The sequence below is a fragment of the Haliotis asinina genome, chromosome 12 (genome assembly GCF_037392515.1).
Source record: "Haliotis asinina isolate JCU_RB_2024 chromosome 12, JCU_Hal_asi_v2, whole genome shotgun sequence".
Taxonomy (NCBI): Eukaryota; Metazoa; Mollusca; class Gastropoda; order Lepetellida; family Haliotidae; genus Haliotis; species Haliotis asinina.
Window position 1 is genome coordinate 53,116,162 of NC_090291.1, and position 19,433 is coordinate 53,135,594.

The 19,433-nt window shown below is 42.1% G+C and overlaps 2 protein-coding genes across 4 annotated transcripts; one reads left to right on the top strand and one right to left on the bottom strand.

Moving 5' to 3' along the window:
- The first annotated feature begins 5,810 nt into the window (after nucleotides 1–5,810).
- On the top strand, nucleotides 5,811–6,161 carry LOC137257568 (nodulation protein O-like). Its single transcript, XM_067794892.1, has one exon. The coding sequence runs from the start codon at nucleotides 5,811–5,813 to the stop codon at nucleotides 6,159–6,161; it is 351 nt and encodes a 116-aa protein (XP_067650993.1).
- A 1,730-nt stretch (nucleotides 6,162–7,891) lies between these two features.
- LOC137258381 (tyrosinase-like protein) lies at nucleotides 7,892–17,210 on the bottom strand. 3 transcript variants are annotated; one of them, XM_067796043.1, is made up of 4 exons: nucleotides 17,091–17,210; nucleotides 10,606–10,839; nucleotides 9,944–10,059; nucleotides 7,892–9,289 (listed from the first exon to the last, which is right to left on the bottom strand). In XM_067796043.1, the coding sequence occupies exons 2-4, from the start codon at nucleotides 10,837–10,839 to the stop codon at nucleotides 8,068–8,070; spliced, it is 1,572 nt and encodes a 523-aa protein (XP_067652144.1). In that variant the 5' UTR covers nucleotides 17,091–17,210; the 3' UTR covers nucleotides 7,892–8,067. The 3 variants fall into 3 exon arrangements, with proteins under 3 accessions (XP_067652144.1, XP_067652143.1, XP_067652145.1); XM_067796042.1 differs by lacking the exon at nucleotides 17,091–17,210 and adding an exon at nucleotides 13,611–13,705; XM_067796044.1 differs by lacking the exon at nucleotides 17,091–17,210 and adding an exon at nucleotides 12,753–12,856.
- Nucleotides 17,211–19,433: the final 2,223 nt, after the last annotated feature.

Here is a 19,433-nt window from a genome sequence, read left to right on the forward strand (position 1 = left end):
ATTCAACGCTACGGCGTTTTAATCCAGTACACGAGCCAAAAGCAATCAAACTGATACTCGTAAGCAATCAACTCTGTCATTAGAATAAGCATCTTATACTCATTTCATAACCGCGTTTGTAAAATGCCTCACTCTCGTCACACGTTACAATAAAATACATTAGTCCCGACTGCTTTACTCCGTCAAGCCAACATTCCGACCACATACTGCCAGCAACACTAAATAAACAAAGTGAAATTATCATGACCCGCAGGATATTTAGTTCAATCCTGACCATTTTAGCGGTAACTACGTCGTTTTTGAATTTTTTTCTGACCTGGTTATCCATGGTAATTTAGCGTTGTAATATATTTAAATATTACAATGTGCTGACAATACGTTCTCAAATAACATATATAAAAGTGAAATATGCAATAAGGTTAAATCACAATGGTTACACTATTCATTGCCAAATTGAATTATGTCACACATTCTCCGTAAATGAATAAGCAGGCAATACACAGTATATGCCTTTCATATTATAAGGCACGGGAACAAAGATATAAATGCGAAAAAAATGTAAAAGTATAAAAATCCAACAGGACACACAGCCTTAAACACGAGTTGCCTACAAGCAGTATTGTAGTCAGCATCAAGTGCAGTCGCAAAGGCCGACGTGCATGCGTGTGTATGTGTGGCTGCTTGTACCAGCCCAAACTGAAGCTGGTTATTAGTGCTAGCTCACTGCGATACCATGCCGCATGCATAACTCAGACACATTTTACTGACACCGAGCCGTTGTACCCATACAACCAGTACCATATTTTTACGTCGTTTTGATATGACGGGAATCGAACATGTGCCCTAACGTTCTCCGGTGTAGCCTATACACAATGGAGGCGGTTTGTGTGAGAATGAAACTAAACAGGGTTGCTGGGTAGTGTTGAACCTTTACCTACAGACAGAGACAGACAGACATGTTTTACAGTACATGCATGACCGAAAATCATGATATATATGAACTTGAATCTTGCCTCGGGGCATATATTCCACGCAGCAATAAATGATCATTCTGAACGACTCAATACTGAGTAATGACAGACACATAAGAACCTGTGCATGTATTAAAAATACAGAGAACTTTCGAGTGTTGCCTGTGATCAATCATTTTTCCTCAAGCGGTTTTTAGTCTTTACGAAACGTTTTATGAGTCCACGATAAAATGCTGATCTTGTTCAGTCTGACTAAGAGTCTACTGTATTGTAAACTGAATTAGACGCATTTAATCGTGTGGAAATACTACACTGACAACAAATGCACATATAATGAATTACATGGAAAAGAAACCGCGAATATTTTGGGGTTCTGATGGTGGCGATGCGTCTACCACTCACTATCAACCGGGTACCAGTGAAGGTCCTGGTTAGAACATTTGCCTTCAGTGGCCCCTGCTTATCCTAAAAGGCGCCTAACGGGTCTGATGGTTATCCTGGGTGACTTGGTTGACACATGTCATCGGTTCCCAGTTGCGCAGATCGATGTTCATGCTGTACGTGCTGGATAAACATAAACAGGGAGATATGTCAGCAGCTACCCTGTCTACCAATAACTACCAACAGGGAGATATGTCAGCAGCTACCCTGTCTACCAGTCACTACCAACAGGGAGATATGTCAGCAGCTACCCTGTCTACCAATCACTACCAACAGGGAGATATGATAGCAGCTACCCTGTCTACCAATCACTACCAACAGGGAGATATGTCAGCAGCTACCCTGTCACTACCAAGAGGGAGATATGTCAGCAGCTACCCTGTCTAGCAGTCACTACCAACAGGGAGATATGTCAGCAGCTACCCTGTCTACCAGTCACTACCAAGATGGAGAAATGTCAGCAGCTACCCTGTCTTCCAGTCACTACCAAGAGGGAGATATGTCAGCAGCTACCCTGTCTACCAATCACTACCAACTGGGAGATATGTCAACAGCTACCCTGTCTACCAATCACTACCAAGAGGGAGATATGTCAGCAGCTACCCTGTCTACCAATCACTACCAAGAGGGAGATATGTCAGCAGCTACCCTGTCTACCAGTCACTACCAACAGGGAGATATGTCAGCAGCTACCCTGTCTTCCAGTCACTACCAAGAGGGAGATATGTCAGCAGCTACCCTGTCTACCAGTCACTACCAACAGGGAGATATGTCAGCAGCTACCCTGTCTACCAATCACTACCAACAGGGAGATATGTCGGTGACTACTCAGTTTACCAGTCACTACCAACTGGGAGATATGTCAGCAGCTACCCTGTCTACCAATCACTACCAACAGGGAGATATGTCAGTGACTACTCAGTTTACCAGTCACTAGCAACAGGGAGATATGTCAGCAGCTACCCTGTCTACCAATAACTACTAACAGGGAGATATGTCAGTGACTACTCAGTTTACCAGTCACTACCAAGAGGGAGATATGTCAGCAGCTACCCTGTCTACCAATCACTACCAACAGGGAGATATGTCGGTGACTACTCAGTTTACCGGTCACTACCAAGAGGGAGATATGTCAGCAGCTACCCTGTCTACCAATCACTACCAACAGGGAGATATGTCAGTGACTACTCAGTTTACCAGTCACTACCAAGAGGGAGATATGTCGGTGACAAGCCAGTCTACATCTCACTGCCACCAGGGAGATATGTCAGTGACTACTCAGTCTACCAGTCACTACCAACAGGGAGATGTGTCAGTGACTGCCCAGTTTACCAGTCATAAACAACAGGGAGATATGTCGGTGACAAGCCAGTCTACATCTCAATACCAACAGGGAGATATGTCAGTGTCCACTCAGTCTACCAGTCACTACCAAGAGGGAGATATGTCAGTGCCCACCCAGTTTACCAGTCACTACCAACAGGGAGTTAGTCAGGAGTACATATTCCTCCATTTATTATTAACACGTAAACAATCCATGGGCACCTCTTGAACCAAGGGTACCTCCCCGCACGAACTCAAACTCGAGTTATGCTAGCTAACTGTTGACTTCCCTTTTTCACTACCTCCACCCAATTGACCCGTGAAGGTCCCGAGGTAGAATAGGCCTTCAGCAACCCATGCTTGCCATAAAAGGCGACTCAGCTTGTCGTAAGAGGCGACTAACGGGATCGGGTGGTCAGGCTCGCTGACTTGGTTGACGCATGTCATCGGTTCCCAATTGCGCAGATCGATGCTCATGTTGTTGATCACTGGATTGTCTGGTCCAGACTCGATTATTTACAGACCGCCGCCATATAGCTGTAATATTGCTGAGTGCGGCGTAAAACTAAACTCACTCACTCACTCACTCACCTCCACCCAATTTAAATGTCTTGATATTGTTTTTCAAATTTAAATACACAGCACAAGTTGTTCCTTGATCCTGTCAAATAGTGATGTTTGACGAATATGTAGTCGTAATGCATGTCGGTTTTGGCAAAACCACCCTTAATCTATAGAATAAATAGAAAGTCAAATACAACATCAACTGGCATATACAGTCTCCATACGTCCTTATAGTGTAAACTGAACGACATTCCACTACTCTTCACGGATCAGCTGACTAGACCGTTTAAGTCTGCTTGATTTGCCCATCCTTGGAATTGATGACAGCCTACAAACGTAACGCATCATTTCTTGACTGGTTAATAACCTTATTTTGTATTTGTTTTTTTCTGTAGTTGGTTTTCCCGTTGTGTGAGTTTTTCATTTGGTGTATGTACGGCACACTTGCTCGTATTCCTTCGATTTCGAGCAATGAAGCACTCAGAGAAGACGTAATCAATAATAACGATTTGATTAAGTGTTATCCTGGGCTCCGTTCCACAAAACGACCGTAGCGGTAAAATGATCGTACTAAAAAAATCCCATACTTTGACATGGACTTACGACAGTTGTAGCGCTATGATCGCTTTGAGGAAGGGGGCCCAGGCCACCCTGGTCGGTGCTCACACTATCAACCACTGGTTTGTGTGGTCCAGTCTCTCGTTAGATATCAGAACACGAGCATCGGTGACCTTGTTTCGGATCGTGAGGTCATTAATCGTAGGAGTATACAATACAATACAACTAGATATTTGAATAGCACCGATATCGAGTTAGTTCAACTGCTCAAGGGCGCTTTGTTTTTCTCTCGATCATTGGATGTCCATCACAGTGGCACATAGTATTTTCAATCTCAACTCCCCGGGGATCATACAACTCTTGCAGCCTACCAGGCGCACCGAGTTAATGTGGCTTTCCCATCCTTACGAGGTACCCATTCACAGCTGGGTGGTCTGGGACAGATAGTCACAGTACTTTGTCCATGTTTACTGCACGTTGCTGTACCCGCAACTAGGTGTTTGTACGTATTCGTGTGGCCACGATCTGGTCATCTACCAACGGATTCGTGGGTTCTTTACGTGCACATGGTTGTGTACTGCACATTGGGGGGTTGTGACAACACTGGAAGAGTTTTACACTGTGTGGAACTAATTCTTGTCGTGTGTTGATGATTGAAACTAGAATCATTATTATCATCATCCTAACTGAGAGGAAAGCAGTAATGTTTTTGTAACTTTCTATGCCATGAAAATAGTTCTCAGAAATATCAGTGACGTTTGTGTGGCCCTCCGTTCCGGGCCATCGAAGAATGATTTTACAGGAGCTTCATCTGGTTTACCTGTATATTGATTGTATGGCTGTCCCTTTCACTTCTGAGGGCTGACGCGTCGTTCTACAAGTCATTGATTTGACTATTATTCGTGGTTTGAGGGGCTGGGTGTTTTTCGTGACTTGTTACCACGGAGTGTACGTGACTTGGCGGATCCGGAACATGGTACATGTGACAGTATGTCCCCTGGTATTCATGACTTGGTGACATGGGGTATTCGTGACTTGGTGACACGAGGTATTCGGGACTTGGTGAGACGACGTATTCGTGGCTTACTGACAAGAGTTATTGGTGACTTGATGAGAAAGAGATGTTAGTGACTTGATGACATGAGGTATTCGTGACTTGGTGACAGGTGTTGCCATTAAAATCATCGCCCGCATTCAGAGGAAATCAATGATGTGTATGAGACAATTTTCACAAGCTGAAGCATGGAAGGTGTTATCGTGCTGTATGCAATGTTTGAAGCGTCAGTAAAATAAAGTACTGTGCCCATGAGAACGGTTTTGATGGTGATGATGGTATGGTGGGGGGTGATGGTAGCGATATTGTGGTGGAGGGTGATGGTGGAGATTTCATGTTTGAGGGTGATGGTAGAGATGTCGTGGTATTGGGTGATTGTGGAGATATCATGTGGGAGGTTGATGGTGGAGAAGTCATGGTTGAGGATAATGGTGGAGATACCATGGTGGAGGGTGATGGTAGAGATGTCATGGTGGAGGGTGATGGGGGGAGATATCGTGGTGGAGGGTGATGGTGGAGATTTCATGGTGGAGGGTGATGGTGGAGATTTCATGGTGGAGGGTGATGGTGGATATACCACGGTGAAGGGTGATGGTGGCGATATCATGTTGGAGGTTGATGGTGGAGAAGTCATGGTTGAGGGTGATGGTGGAGATGTCGTGGTGGAGGGTGATGGTGGAGATATCGTGGTGGAGGGTGATGGGGGAGATATCGTGGTGGAGGGTGATGGTACCGATATCGTGGTGGTGATGGTGGTGGTGGTGGTGTGTGGGGGGTGATGGTGAAGATTGCATGGTGGAGGGTGATGGTAGCTTTCGTGGTGGATGGTGATGGTGGAGATTTCATGTTTTGAGGGTGATGGTAGAGATGTCGTGGTATTGGGTGATTGTGGAGATATCATGTGGGAGGTTGATGGTGGAGAAGTCATGGTTGAGGATAATGGTGGAGATACCATGGTGGAGGGTGATGGTAGAGATGTCATGGTGGAGGGCGATGGTGGAGATGTCGTGGTGGAGGGTGATGGGGGAGATATCGTGGTGGAGGGTGATGGTGGAGATTTCATGGTGGAGGGTTATGGTGGAGATTTCATGGTGGAGGGTGATGGTGGATATACCACGGTGAAGGGTGATGGTGGCGATATCATGTTGGAGGTTGATGGTGGAGAAGTCATGATTGAGGGTGATGGGGGAATTATCGTGGTGGAGGGTGATGGTAGCGATATCGTGGTGGTGGCGGTGTGTGTGGGGTGATGGTGAAGATTGCATGGTGGAGGGTGATGGTAGCTTTCGTGGTGGGGGGTGATGGTGGAGATTTCATGGTGGAGGGTGATGATAACGATATCGTGGTGGGGGTGGGGGGAGGGGAGTGATGGTGGAAAGTTCATGGTGGAGGGTAATGGTGGAGATGTTATGGTGGAGGGTGATGGTTGAGATGTCGTGGTGGAGGGTGATGGTGGATATACCACGGTGGAAGGTGATGGTAGAGATTTCATGGTGGAGGGTGATGGTGGACATACCATGGTGGAGGGTAATGGTTGAGATGTCGTAGTGGATGGGGACGAAGGAGATGTCATTTTGGAGGGTGATGGTGGAGATACCATGGTGAAGGGTGATGGTGGAGATTTCATGTTTGAGGGTGATGGTAAAGATATCGTGGTGTAGGGTGATGGTAGCGATATCGTAGGTGATGTTGTAAATGCCATGGTGGTGGTGTGATAGTTGAGATGCCATTGTGAAGATTACAAGGTAATGTTTAGTGGCCAGTGGCTGATCATACGGAGGTGGTGGTTTTGTATCACACGGAAAGCGATTGTTTAGACTCGTCAACCTTATTGACATTCTTCGATTTTTGGCAGGCATGAAATCCGAATGCATGAATGTCGGAATGTATGAAATACGTGTTAGGTAATGCCCGAGGAAATACATACTAGTATATATTTATCCCTAAGCACATCCAAATATAGCCAAATCAGTTTTTTTTAGTTTTTTTTCAGATTAGATAATGACACAACTATATGCAACGCAGATGATAACAGGAAACAGTATGAAGTCATAAGTATATAAGTGATATCGGTGTAAAAACTGTTGCTGGATATATTACACATGTTCATGTTTGATATGTGTGTGAGATATGTGTGTGAGATGTTATACAATATGTTACACATGCTCATGTTTGATATGTGTGTGAGATGTTATACAATATGTTACACATGCTCATGTTTGATATGTGTGTGAGATGTTATACAATATGTTACACATGTTCATGTTTGATGTGTGTGTGAGAAATCGGGGATGTATAGCGGCGATTTTGTTCTTTAAAATTCCTGAGTCCAAAACCAGAAAGCATTTATAATGTTAAGACTAGTGGCGTAGCGCCACGAGCGTCACAGAAGAAACAGTAAAGCGTGTATAACTTTTTGCGCATTTTGGTAGTCCAGCTCTTACAATCAATGGGGTGAGTGTGCTTTACTGCCATGTGACAGGAAGACATTCATATATAATCAAATAGACGTTTGAAAATGATATTGATGTGACCAGAAATATTGGTTATTCGTTCATCTTTGATATTCTTCTCCTTCCGTTTTCGCTGCTATGCACTTCATTCGTTCAACAAACAAAGCTTCTTGGAACATCATTTATTAGGAATATACATAATATATATATATATATATATATCTGCAAAAAATCAACAACTTATTTCTACGTAAGACCACCAATCTTTGGAACTAGCAAGAACAATAAATATGTATTTACATCTCTGAATTTTTGGCAACGTTATGATTTTGATGGAATAAAACTTCCACCGTGTCTATTAAGTATATACGGTCTGTCCTCATACAAAAATAGTGTGCTTCTCCTGGCACTCAACAACGTTTTCGTGAGTTTTGGCCTTGGGTGAGAATATCCTCGACTTATATGTGTCCATTGCAGATGTGACAAGAGCGGTATTTTAAAAGGTATCTGATAACTAGAACATAGCATAACAAAGACCATTTATTTTCCAGGATCTGTACAGTCAAACATGTGCTATGAAATAACACGAAAATATTTTTTTTCACACGATACTTCAAGTTTAGTATTGTCCAATTTTGAACATAAATGTCGTGAAAAGGAAAGTAGGCCGAATGACAGACATGAAACCAGGCAGCAATATTGATTATTTCCCAAACTGACCAAAGCCGAACTGACCACCACCGCCGCGACCGAAGTTTCCTCCCTGACCCCCTTGCATTGGACCCCCTGGCATTGGTCCTCCTGCCATAGGACCCCCTTGCATTGGTCCCCCTGCCATAGGACCTCCTGCCATTGGACCCCCTGGCATAGGGCCCCCTGGCATACCACCCCCTGGCATTGGACCTCCTTGCATAGGACCCATTCCACCGAAACCGTTACCGCCCTGAGGGCGTCCGAACTGATTGCCTTGGGGTCCGAACTGAGGGTTGCCTTGGATACCGAATGGAGGTCCTCCGGGTTGTCCACCAAAGTTACGCTGGCCGCCAGGTGGTCCGCCGAAATTCCCTTGTTGTGGGCCCCCAAACTGATTTGGGTTCCTGAAAGTATTGAAACCATTCATCGCTCCTGGACCATTGTTCTGGTTAAATCCTCCTATGTTTCCACCGAACATGTTTCCAAGGTTACCCAAGTTTCCGACTTGACCAATATTACCCAGCATTCCCAACAGACCATTGAAAAAGTTGTTGCTCTGGGTTAACCGTGTTGTGCTCGTGCATCTACTAGAACGAGGCTCGCAGGTCATGTGACGTCCACAGTCAGCGTTCGTTCTGCAACGAGGAACACGATGACACTGAAGAACTCGTGTGCTGAAGAACTCGTTCTGGCCGTCGATGTTTCTCAAGGATCCCAATCTCATTGGCCTAAAGGGACCGTGGGCCCTCTCGCCCCAGTCAACTGGCCAGTCACGTTGGACATTGACGTTACCACGATTCTTTTGTTCATCCCTGAACCACTCGTAGATGCAGTCTACAAACGTATGGTGAAACCAGAACACAGGGTCGTATGCAGCCGTCTCAATCTGACCCATATGACCGCCGACGTGGACATGAACGTGGTTATGGACTTCTTCCACGTTGGAGGCGACATGGCCGTTAGGGAATGAAACTTCTCCCAAGGTTCGCTGTGACAGGATGTTCTCGATGTCGGCCATGTTCAACGGCCTTCCACGCTGGCCTGCTTCGCGGGTCAGACGTCCGACGGGTGTCGTCCATCCAGCTCCCGGACCGGTGGTGACTGGGCCGTTAGCGTTGCCGAAGAGATCCTCTGTCCATGTTGACGATTCTGCGTAGTTGTCAGGTTCCAGAGTGCTGTCCCAGAAGCACATGCTGACCGTCGGCTCGTACATTCGTAGCATCTTCTCATACCTGGCGTTTAAAAGGGACAACATTGTATTGTGGTATACATGGTAGTATGTTAATGAAACAGGATGTGGAAGATATAAAACACAATATGAAAACAACATCAAAGCTCTCCGTCACTTACACCACTTACCAATCAGTAATGTTCTGTTTTGATTTTGAGTTCAAGAAGGAAAAATACGAAACAATGCGCAACAATCGCCGAGTACAATTCTGTACATCTAAAGCCTCCTAAAAATTGTAAAACCTCTCTTCTACGTCACAGTAGGACATTGATTTTCAATATCCTAACAATTGAGACTTTCGTCCTAATTATCTCACTAGGTTCTCTGTATTCCCAATTAGGCATTCTTACCGGATAGCTGGTTAACAAAGTTGACGCCTTGATTATAAAAACTAAAAGTAGAGGCCACGTCATCATACATATTAGAATCTCTATCCGCATCTGACCCCAAGGATAGAGTTTCAGTGCTGCCCATGATATAATTATGCATATCACATTTAGTCAGTACTTTTCTAAGTCCTTATAAGTGTTTACGCTTAAAGATATCAAGTTCAACACTAGCTGCCTATAACACTGAAGGGAAAGGGAAAGAACGTACAAGCGCGAGGTGTCTGACTTGCTCAAGCACATGCTGACAAAGCCTAACAGCTACTTACAGGAACACGAAGACTCGGTGCCATGGCAGAAATCCGGGTCCTCCGTGGGCGCCTGCGTTGACTTGAGGGTGGGAGTGTAGGAAGGCGAAACAGTCATGGACGTTTGGACGAAGACGCTACAACACACAATAATCACTTATAGTCTTTCATAATCTCCAATAATCCCTTAGTATAGCATTGTCACTTCTGATATTGTTGCAAGAGGCGACTAACGGGATCGGGTGGTCACGTCATCGGTTCTTAGTTGCGCAGATCGATGCTCTTGCTGTTAATCACTGGATTGTCTGGACCCGATTATTTACAGACCGCCGCCATACAGCAGAAAGTCTGATACTGCTTTCATTCATGATGAAGTTTGAAGCTGAATAAAATGTGCATGCAATGTGCACAGTTTGTGTTGTTGTTTCCCAGTTATGTTCAGAGGAACAGCCCCAGGAACATCGGGTAACCTGTGTCTAAACTTATTAGGAACCTTCAGATAATCTACTATTGCTCAAGCAGTCAATGCGTCGATGTATATGCCTCTCAAGTAGTTCCTGGTTGGAGATTTCGATATCTTGGGTCTTGATATCAAGGTTTTTGGATTGGACAATATGACAAGACCTAAAAACAACGGAGGTAAAGTCCAATGGTGTTTGAGTGTATAGTTCTGTTTTCCTCACCGTGTCTGCCTTGGCGCGCCTGATCGCATTGAATATGGTTTCCAAATCTGACTGGGGGATGAGCCTGCAGTCCCTCCTGATGCTCCTCTCACCCACAGGCCTCCTCATCAGGTAGTTGGCTAACGCCAACGCCTGCCTCACCCTTGGGGTGGCGAGCTGGAAGTTCGGCGCCTGGGGGTCAACTGACACTGACAACAACAGCGTGAAGAGCAACGTCTGTAATAGCGGCTTCATCTGGAATAGAGAATAAATCACCAACATTGTTTGCATATTGTTTACTCCTTACTACATATGTTCTATATCAAAAGGAATGTCGACGTGTCCCACGCGATGTGAAAAGACATTATTATTATACCATTACTATTATATTATACCATAAGAATGTTTTAGTTTTTTCCGGGAATCTCTAAGAGTGGAAAATGTTTGTCTATCTGTGTGTCTGTGCAAAATAAGGTTGTAAAATATCTATTATTCGTGACAATAGTGTTAATCGATACGATTTCATTGAGCACGTGATGTCTAGCATTCCAATGTTTAAAGCAGTGATTCAGATTGTTTATTACAAGTGACCTTATGACACAACATCAAAATCGTATGACATAAATTTCACTGTTGTCATCATGCCGGTTTTGACGTTGGAGTTCCGGAGATGACGGAATAGCGATGCCTACAGGCCTTCATTAATGTCATAACTTTAAACCTGGTCAAACAATATTTACAGTAGGGTGTCTCTCTACAGATACACATATCATGATCACGTGTCACTTCGACGTGAGAACGATGTCAGCGACCGAAATAGAATTCAGCAATTTTAAAGTATCCTGAAAATGCTGTATTCAGTTATGAATTGTTCATCACATCTCTGAAATGTTACTTAGGACCACACCAGTATTATAGACAAATAACTGCAAGGTATGTGAAGGGGTTGTTCAAGTACTTACTGACAGTTGTTTGTATTCGCACTTGGCACATAATGTTGGTAAAACATATTTATACCTGCAGATTGTAATGTAAATAATGCATAAAACAAAACCGTAAGTTCGTTTGGAATAGTTCGTCTTGGAATTTCAGTTTGACACGGTAAGAGAGAGCCGGTATAACACAACAAGAGGCTGTATTTCCGTTATGTCTTGGTGTGACAGCCTAACGTGGGACCCAGCCGATCTCAGAATTTTACCAGTTTGTAATATCCACGACCACAGTTCTTTCTTACAAACCTAGAAATATACACATACAAAAAAAATATCGCCAAACCTATGATGTTTAACACCCATGTAACCGCGTATATACATATCATAATTATGTTTGTAGGATTATATGCTCCCTTCGGGTGTACCATATAATGATGTGGTACTTTGTACGTGATGAGATTAAAGCCGGGCATCCCGTGTACCCGTCATTGAGCAAATATCAGGTGTCAGTAACTTTCTCTTACAGCTCGATACCTTGGAAACCAATTGCTTGCGTTGTTGCTGAGCATATATCGGGTCTCCTCAACTAGCAACTGTTGAAAGATGGCATGCTACTGTCATGCGTAATGCTATCATTGAGGGCTGTTGCAAGAGATATTATTTGTCAATCGTATCCCAATAGCGTAGATGAATGCTCATGATCTTGATCATTGGGTTGGCTGGTTCGTTCTCGATTATTTACCGTCATATAGCTGGAATACAGCTGAGTGCGACGTTTAACAACACCCAACCAACCAACGGCAGGTCATAGAGCCAATCGACGTGAGCAGCATGGAATTTGATGATATTTGGAATTGCTCTCTGGTTGAGTTTCTATTGCTTATGACTGGTGCCGATGAAACACTGCATATGCACAAGATAGCTCAGAGCCTTTTAAAGATATTAAGTCAAATAGATGATAGGAAGGTTCATTTGTTGAGGTTAATGGCAACAAAATTCAGCTTAACTGAAACTGAATGTATTTCCTACAACTTAGATGGAGACCTCATTTACATAACTGACAACAGAAAACCATAGTTATAGCTAAAACGGTCTGACCTTAGTCTGAACAAAAACGAAGGCATCGTGACCTGGACTAAACCGGAAATATTTTAGCCATAACTAAATTGACAACACCAACGTGGAAGCATCTTAGCCACAACTAAAACTAAAACTTAAATGTAATGTTCCTGAAACCTTAAAAAATGAAGTCTCGGTCCAATATCAGATGCATTCGGATTGGGACACGGGAATATACGCCCTTCCAGTGTTTGTGTCCTTCACTGTTCGCTCATCAATGTTTTCTTTCTGCAGCATCAAAGTGCACGTCTACACACTGTGCCGTATCACTCACAAAGGGCGTTCCTGAATCGCTGTGGCAGTTTTATGGCGTCCTTTCAACTCGGTAGCTTGCATTGGCAACTAGGCACTGTTATTGCTCAGGTGTAACGTGCATTTTGCACGCACAAATTACATTTCGGACAAAACTATGAATAATGGAGAGAAAGGTTTGTACTGTACGTTTCTATATCTTGAATAATGTTTCGAAAATTGTAAGTGTAATTTTGTTTATGTCAAATGTGTTAAAGTCAATCTGAAAATATCAGTTTCTAAACTGTTTCTAAATATACGCGACGTTTGAAACACAATTTGGTATACAAATTCCGTGGTTTGAGATACAAGGATCAGGTTCTTGCGTTGTTTCCGCATATATAAAAAGTGATCCCACTCGTAAATCTGTAAACAAATTTAATTCATTTCTCGAAAAATACTTCGGGAGGGTTTGCTTTAAAAATTTCAGATTTTGGTGAAAAAAGTACATCGGAAGGTTGTTTACGTGCAAAAGGCACGATGCCATACGAGTAAAACATCATTTAATCTATGCTTTCAAAAAAACAAATAATATAATATGTCAAAAGTCAGTTTGATCAAAAAGAGCATACTCCGTTTACTTGCTTGTTAACGTCATAAGCTATAAACACGAAAACTGCACTGAAAAACTTACATGAGCTGCAGTAAGACTGACATATATAATATTTAAAGTTATAGACTTACGTTTCACGCCATATGTTCCAGTCTGGTTAGAACTCCACCTAGCGGACAGAATTACCTGACATTTCAGTGATGAAAGGTGAGAGGGGTGCGCATTTGTCGTGCCAAACACTCACATTGAGAGAGCTCCTGACAGTGACGACATGCCTCGAGGCGTACAGGTTTATGACCGCCTAACGTTGCGGCGATGTTACGAGAATTCCGAAGCGATTGTAATTAGTTTTATTTCTTTTCAATTTGAAGAGCGGGGAAGCATAGATAAGTCATTACAAGGAATCATTAGAAAATGTATGTGTGAAGTTAGTTAAAGATGAGCGTCAGTTGTGCCAGCTGGCTTGGCGGCTACATGTGTTCAGTCCATAAACGTGAAATGCCTCAAAACTAAATGCCTACTTTTTTGGTCACTGAAGATGGTAATCACCATAGTAATAATTTTCATTAATAGCACCACCCATTACACATACATTTTGCCAGAAACCTGAAGATCCTACATTATAGAACGTGATTAGGTGTGGAGTTTACTAGACTGTCAGTATACAAGATATTCATGACTGTTTTAACTGAAAACATTACGAAGATTCTTGAAGGCCTTAAACCTGCAACAATAATTTTCGGTTGAAGAATCGCCCCAGCTCCGGAGTTATCTCCCTTACAGAAAAATCAAAATGTCCCTCAAGGAAGGTCCGCTTACTGAGTATCTGCTCAACGAGTGAGACCACCGTGGTCGTTTCTCATGACTGTCACGTTCAAATTTAAACAGAGTTCAGCAAAGTTTATAAAAATCGGAAAAAAGAAATGTACCATTAATATCGGAGTCCGATTTAAGTTAATTATAAGATGAAGCTTGATAACCCACCACCAAAAGTAGCACTAAACTCCATTGTATAAACGCAGTGCCACATATGTAATAGATTGGTCGCAGCTACATGTTGAAGGACATTAACACCATTACATGCATAATCAAAAGACGTTATCAAAGACATTCAGACAGAGCAAGACTATGCTCAAAGTGGGTTAACATGGGAACCGGACTTGACACGACAAGGTTCGTGAAACGGCATGTGTCTCAACGCCGATATTGAGGAATTGCCAACTAACCGAATAAACCCGAGACTACCCTTGTGTCAGATTCAAACATCAGGTACAGTGTTCTTCTTGCCCATAAACTTCGCCCTAAAATTACCACGGACCCGATAATGTCAGAATGTTTGTGTCAAGTATACATAATGTTCAAAGGTTGTTGATGGCAGCTGCTGGAATGAAATGCCTAGTAAGGCTTTCAACACGTTTTGTGAAGCCAGAGATGACAAATTGTGTCCACCGAAATCCCTTACTTTGCCTTATACCTTATCTCCCATGCTTGTTCAGATATAGTCTTGATTTGCCTTTGCATGTGTTTTTGACAGATGCCAACGGTTGGAATGAGAGCGTTTAGATTTATGCCGCTTATAGCAATATTTCAGAATATCGTGGCCGGATGCAGAATTCAGAATTGGAACTTCACACGTTGTTCCCATGTGGGGAATTGAAATCGGGTTTTCAGCGTGACGATCAGGGATTTTAGGCGGTAGGAGACATGGTGTTAACATTATTTATTTGGAATTGTAAACCTCATACGTATGAACTTCGGTAAAGGTTTTGTAACGTTTGATAAACTAGTGACTATCTCCTATGTGATAGATAGCACGGGGTGTGTGCCTGAGAGCTGGATACTGAAAAGGGTGTGAGTGACGTAATTATTACTCAGTTTGCACCAACACCTGGTTTTCTCATTGATTGTAGTAGTCTGGCATGCATATCTCTTTGGCAGTTAGTTGATGAAAGTGACGGGTATGTGTATAAGGACACATGTCAGGAAGCGAGGCCAGGTCACGATTATCAAGTCTGATGAAATATAACGTTATACGTGACGTCATTGTTCTATAAATAGAGTGTGATGGATATCAAACATAACGGTAGTAACTTTAAAATACTTCACGAAAACGACATAATACTTTTGTATTTTGATACTGACTTTAAGTATCATGAACAAAGATTACTTCCATTTTAATGTCACGAACCTTTGTTGTATCAAATACAAGAATTGTTCGTCATGTCTACTCCACTTTATGATTTATGCAAATTTGGTTAATTTAAACCTGCTGGTGAAAATGTAGAGTTACAATATTTGATTAAAATTTGTCTATATTTATTGATCGTATTGTTTTAAAAATCTGCAAACCAAAACATATGCACTATTCAAAACCTATCTCACCCGTTCTTGATAACAGATGTTTTCTGACTCACTTGGTCCTTCGTCGCTGTCTTAGAGGCTTTAGATTTGGTTGTGATTTAATTATTAAATCATTACTTCCGAAAGCATACGAATAATCTTTCCACATGTGTCACCTTTTTCCAGATGGACTAACTCCAGTGCTCACTTAACCTACACTTTGCATGTTGAAGTTATCTAATCCTGTAGATTTAACCAAAGGCTAGATTATACTGGGTCTCCGATCAATCACCATGCCAGCTGCTTCCGTCTCTATCAGCCCACCGTGTAGGAAGTGGGTGAGGCAGGTCATCACATATGAGGGCATGAAAAACTTGTATTCCCGTAGATAGTCTCAAAAAAGTAAAAAGGTAAAATTAAGTAAAAAGTAAAATTTCGTTTAAAATATAGACTTTAATTTTCCTTTAGAACCAATACACATACTTAAAGTGTTTGTACTTTTGAATGTTATAGAATTTGAAGATTTATTCGTTGTATTTATTCGTGCAATCTGTTATGTTAGTGAATCTGAGTACAAACGGTATGTAAAAGGCACGATAGTTGCCCAAAAGGCTGACATACTGCACAAAACGATAACATGAATGAATGTTTTTCGTACAGTTCTGTTTTGCAATCGCATATGGAACTTTGAGTGATGATTAGAATTATCAGATATTAAATAATGCTAGAATGGGGTATTTTATATATTTCCACTTCATCATAGTTCTATCAATGTGGGGAATCGAGCCCGCTTCGACGGGAAGGGCAAAGAATTTAACCACTGAGTTGCCCTTCACCAGCAAAATGAAGCATTGACAATGATTGATCAAAGAAAGTGGACTGTCATGTAAGTTATGTCTTGCACATATTCAGAGAGTGCTGAATGCAGTATTGAAGAATATTTACTCCACATGGTCGAGACTATTAGTTTCCAGTTACACCAGTTATGGGCTTCAAAAGTGTACTCATATATAGAATAGAACCCGGCCCTTCGGTGTTACGAGCGAGACTTTAACTACTAGGCTACTCTACCGTCCCTTACCATTAATCATCTTATACATGAGACTAATATGTACATCTGCGCATGTACAATTTGAAAAACTATAAAACTATACACATGTATGAGATGATACGTATAATACGTATGCATATGTACAGTATATGTTGCATAGAGTGTAGATGCATGTGTATATATGTATACGTGTTCCATATCAATTACACAAGAAACTCACCTTTATCCTGGCCTGGCGACACCTCCTGCGTCTGACCGGCGTTACTGTCCTTGAAGCCAACAATTGAAAGGATAGATACTTTGGGACTCTTTACTTTTAAACCCCAAACACCCTACCTGTATTAGCCTTTTCACGTGAGAGACTGCAAGGTGCGCCTAATGTATTTCATACGATCCCATTTCCCTAAGGGTCATTGCTAATTAGTGATCACGTGACTCGTCACCAAATCGTCACAGATTAATATCTTGGTTGAAGTAGTTCCAACAGAAGTACATTGAATATATGATGAGAGTTTAGTAGACGTGATTGCGAACGTGGGAGCACACTTTGCTTTTAGAAGATGAAAATACCGAGACAGAAGGAATCTGATTCGTGGATAGTCATTTTCAGTGATCAGAGTTTGCTTGTAACGCGGATAGTCCTGGATGGTCATATTTTACAAAGTAATGCATTTATTTACAACTTCTGATTCGTGGATAGTCGTGAATATTGAATCGTGTATAACTTGTAATGTCTTCTGATTCGTGGATAGTCGTGAGTAATGAATCAGTGTATAACTTGTAATGTCGTCTAATGCGAGGATAGTTATGAGTAACGAATCAGTGTATAACTTGTAATGATTTCTGATACGAGGATAGTCGTGAATCAGGAAACAATTTATATTTGTAATGTCTCCTCATGCATAGATTCATAGATAGTCGTGAAGATGAATCGGCTCTTGTTTCGTGGAGTCGTTGATAGTCGTGAATAATGAATCCAGTTTTACTTGTAATGTCTCCTCATTCGTAAATAATGAATCAGTTTATATTCTCGTTTCGTGGACAGTGTCTCATATTGAAATAATTTCACTGTTTAAGTATATTTAAGAGAAAATTTACTCCGTTGGTAGTGCTTTCATAATGAACTTGTTTATGTGCGAACGGTTTAAGGGGGATAGCAAGTTTCATTCGTATTTTTCATTCATTGGTTGAGTTTTATAACATGATATGTCTATTATTTAAACCCTTTCCAGCACAACCATTACCTGTATCTGCATGTCACCTGTGTTACATTCAAAATAGGACAAAAAAGGAACCGCTTCATTTTTACCCTGACACCGTTAGGACTGATACGTACTTTTAAGGTAATATAGTATTATTGAAATTATCTACGTTAAAATGAAACAGTGTATATTTTGATATAATACGTTGAACACGATGTTTGATTCATACATTGGGTATATTAGTAAGGGAATTTGTGAAAGATATACATATGTGTCTCCCGTCATATCTTACAACATTCTAGCAACTCCAGTCTTTGTAACGGTGCCGGCATTTCACGTTTGAGGAATGAACGAGAATTATGTGTCCATATTCTACAGGAGTTGCAAGAGTCTTGTTCAACATTTGTTTGAACGTTCGGGACTATAGTGAGCCTTTCGAAAACACTCATCATGGACGCTGGGAGGACATTTTCAGATTTGATGCATCAGTGGCCATACTGTTGCCTAATGCAATTACCTTGTTTTGTGTATGTTTCCACGTTTGTTCACAAATTGACTTGCCTTTTCAAGTGTTGGAGATCGATGACACCTCGGGTACAGGATACGCTCAATCATCACCATCATCATAATGACAATGATTGGTAAACATATACTTTTGACAAACTCTGAATCCTTTAGTGAGTGAGTTCAGTTTTACGGCGGACACACGAAATGGGCTTCTCACATTGTACCTATGTGGGGTACCCAACCCGAGTTCTCGACCAGCGAACGTTTAACTACTTGGCTACCTCAACGCCCCCTGAATCATTCACCTATACCTCCAGCATAGGTTACCATTTATATAGAAATGGTTCTGTTTAACGTGGGTTTAGAATACAGATATGATTACGACCACTGTGGATACTAATGTGCACTCAGTGTTATTTGGTTAACAATACAAGGTAGTGTGGTAATTATAGGTGATGATTATCGGGAACCATTTACCTGAAGAACTCGCATCGACAGTGTGGTACCCATGTGAAGACAGCTTAACCTCAGGCTATCCGACAACACTGATTGATTCGAGGCTCTGACTGACTAAAGTGTCATTATGTCTGTCAAGTATGTAACAGTTAATGATCACTATAATTACCGTAAGTGGCTCAGGTTCACATGTACTAATTACAGCGTGTACTAATTACAACGTCTGGACCTCGCTTGACCGGGGTGCCGGACCGTGAAGCCTAGTTCCTGCTTATGTGCTAGTTCCTGCTTAACGCGTCGCCAATGTTTAGTCATGGGGTTGGTTTGTTTTGAAGTGGTATATTCATAAAAAAGATAATGGGATTTAACACATGTGCTCGAACTTAAGACACTTTAAA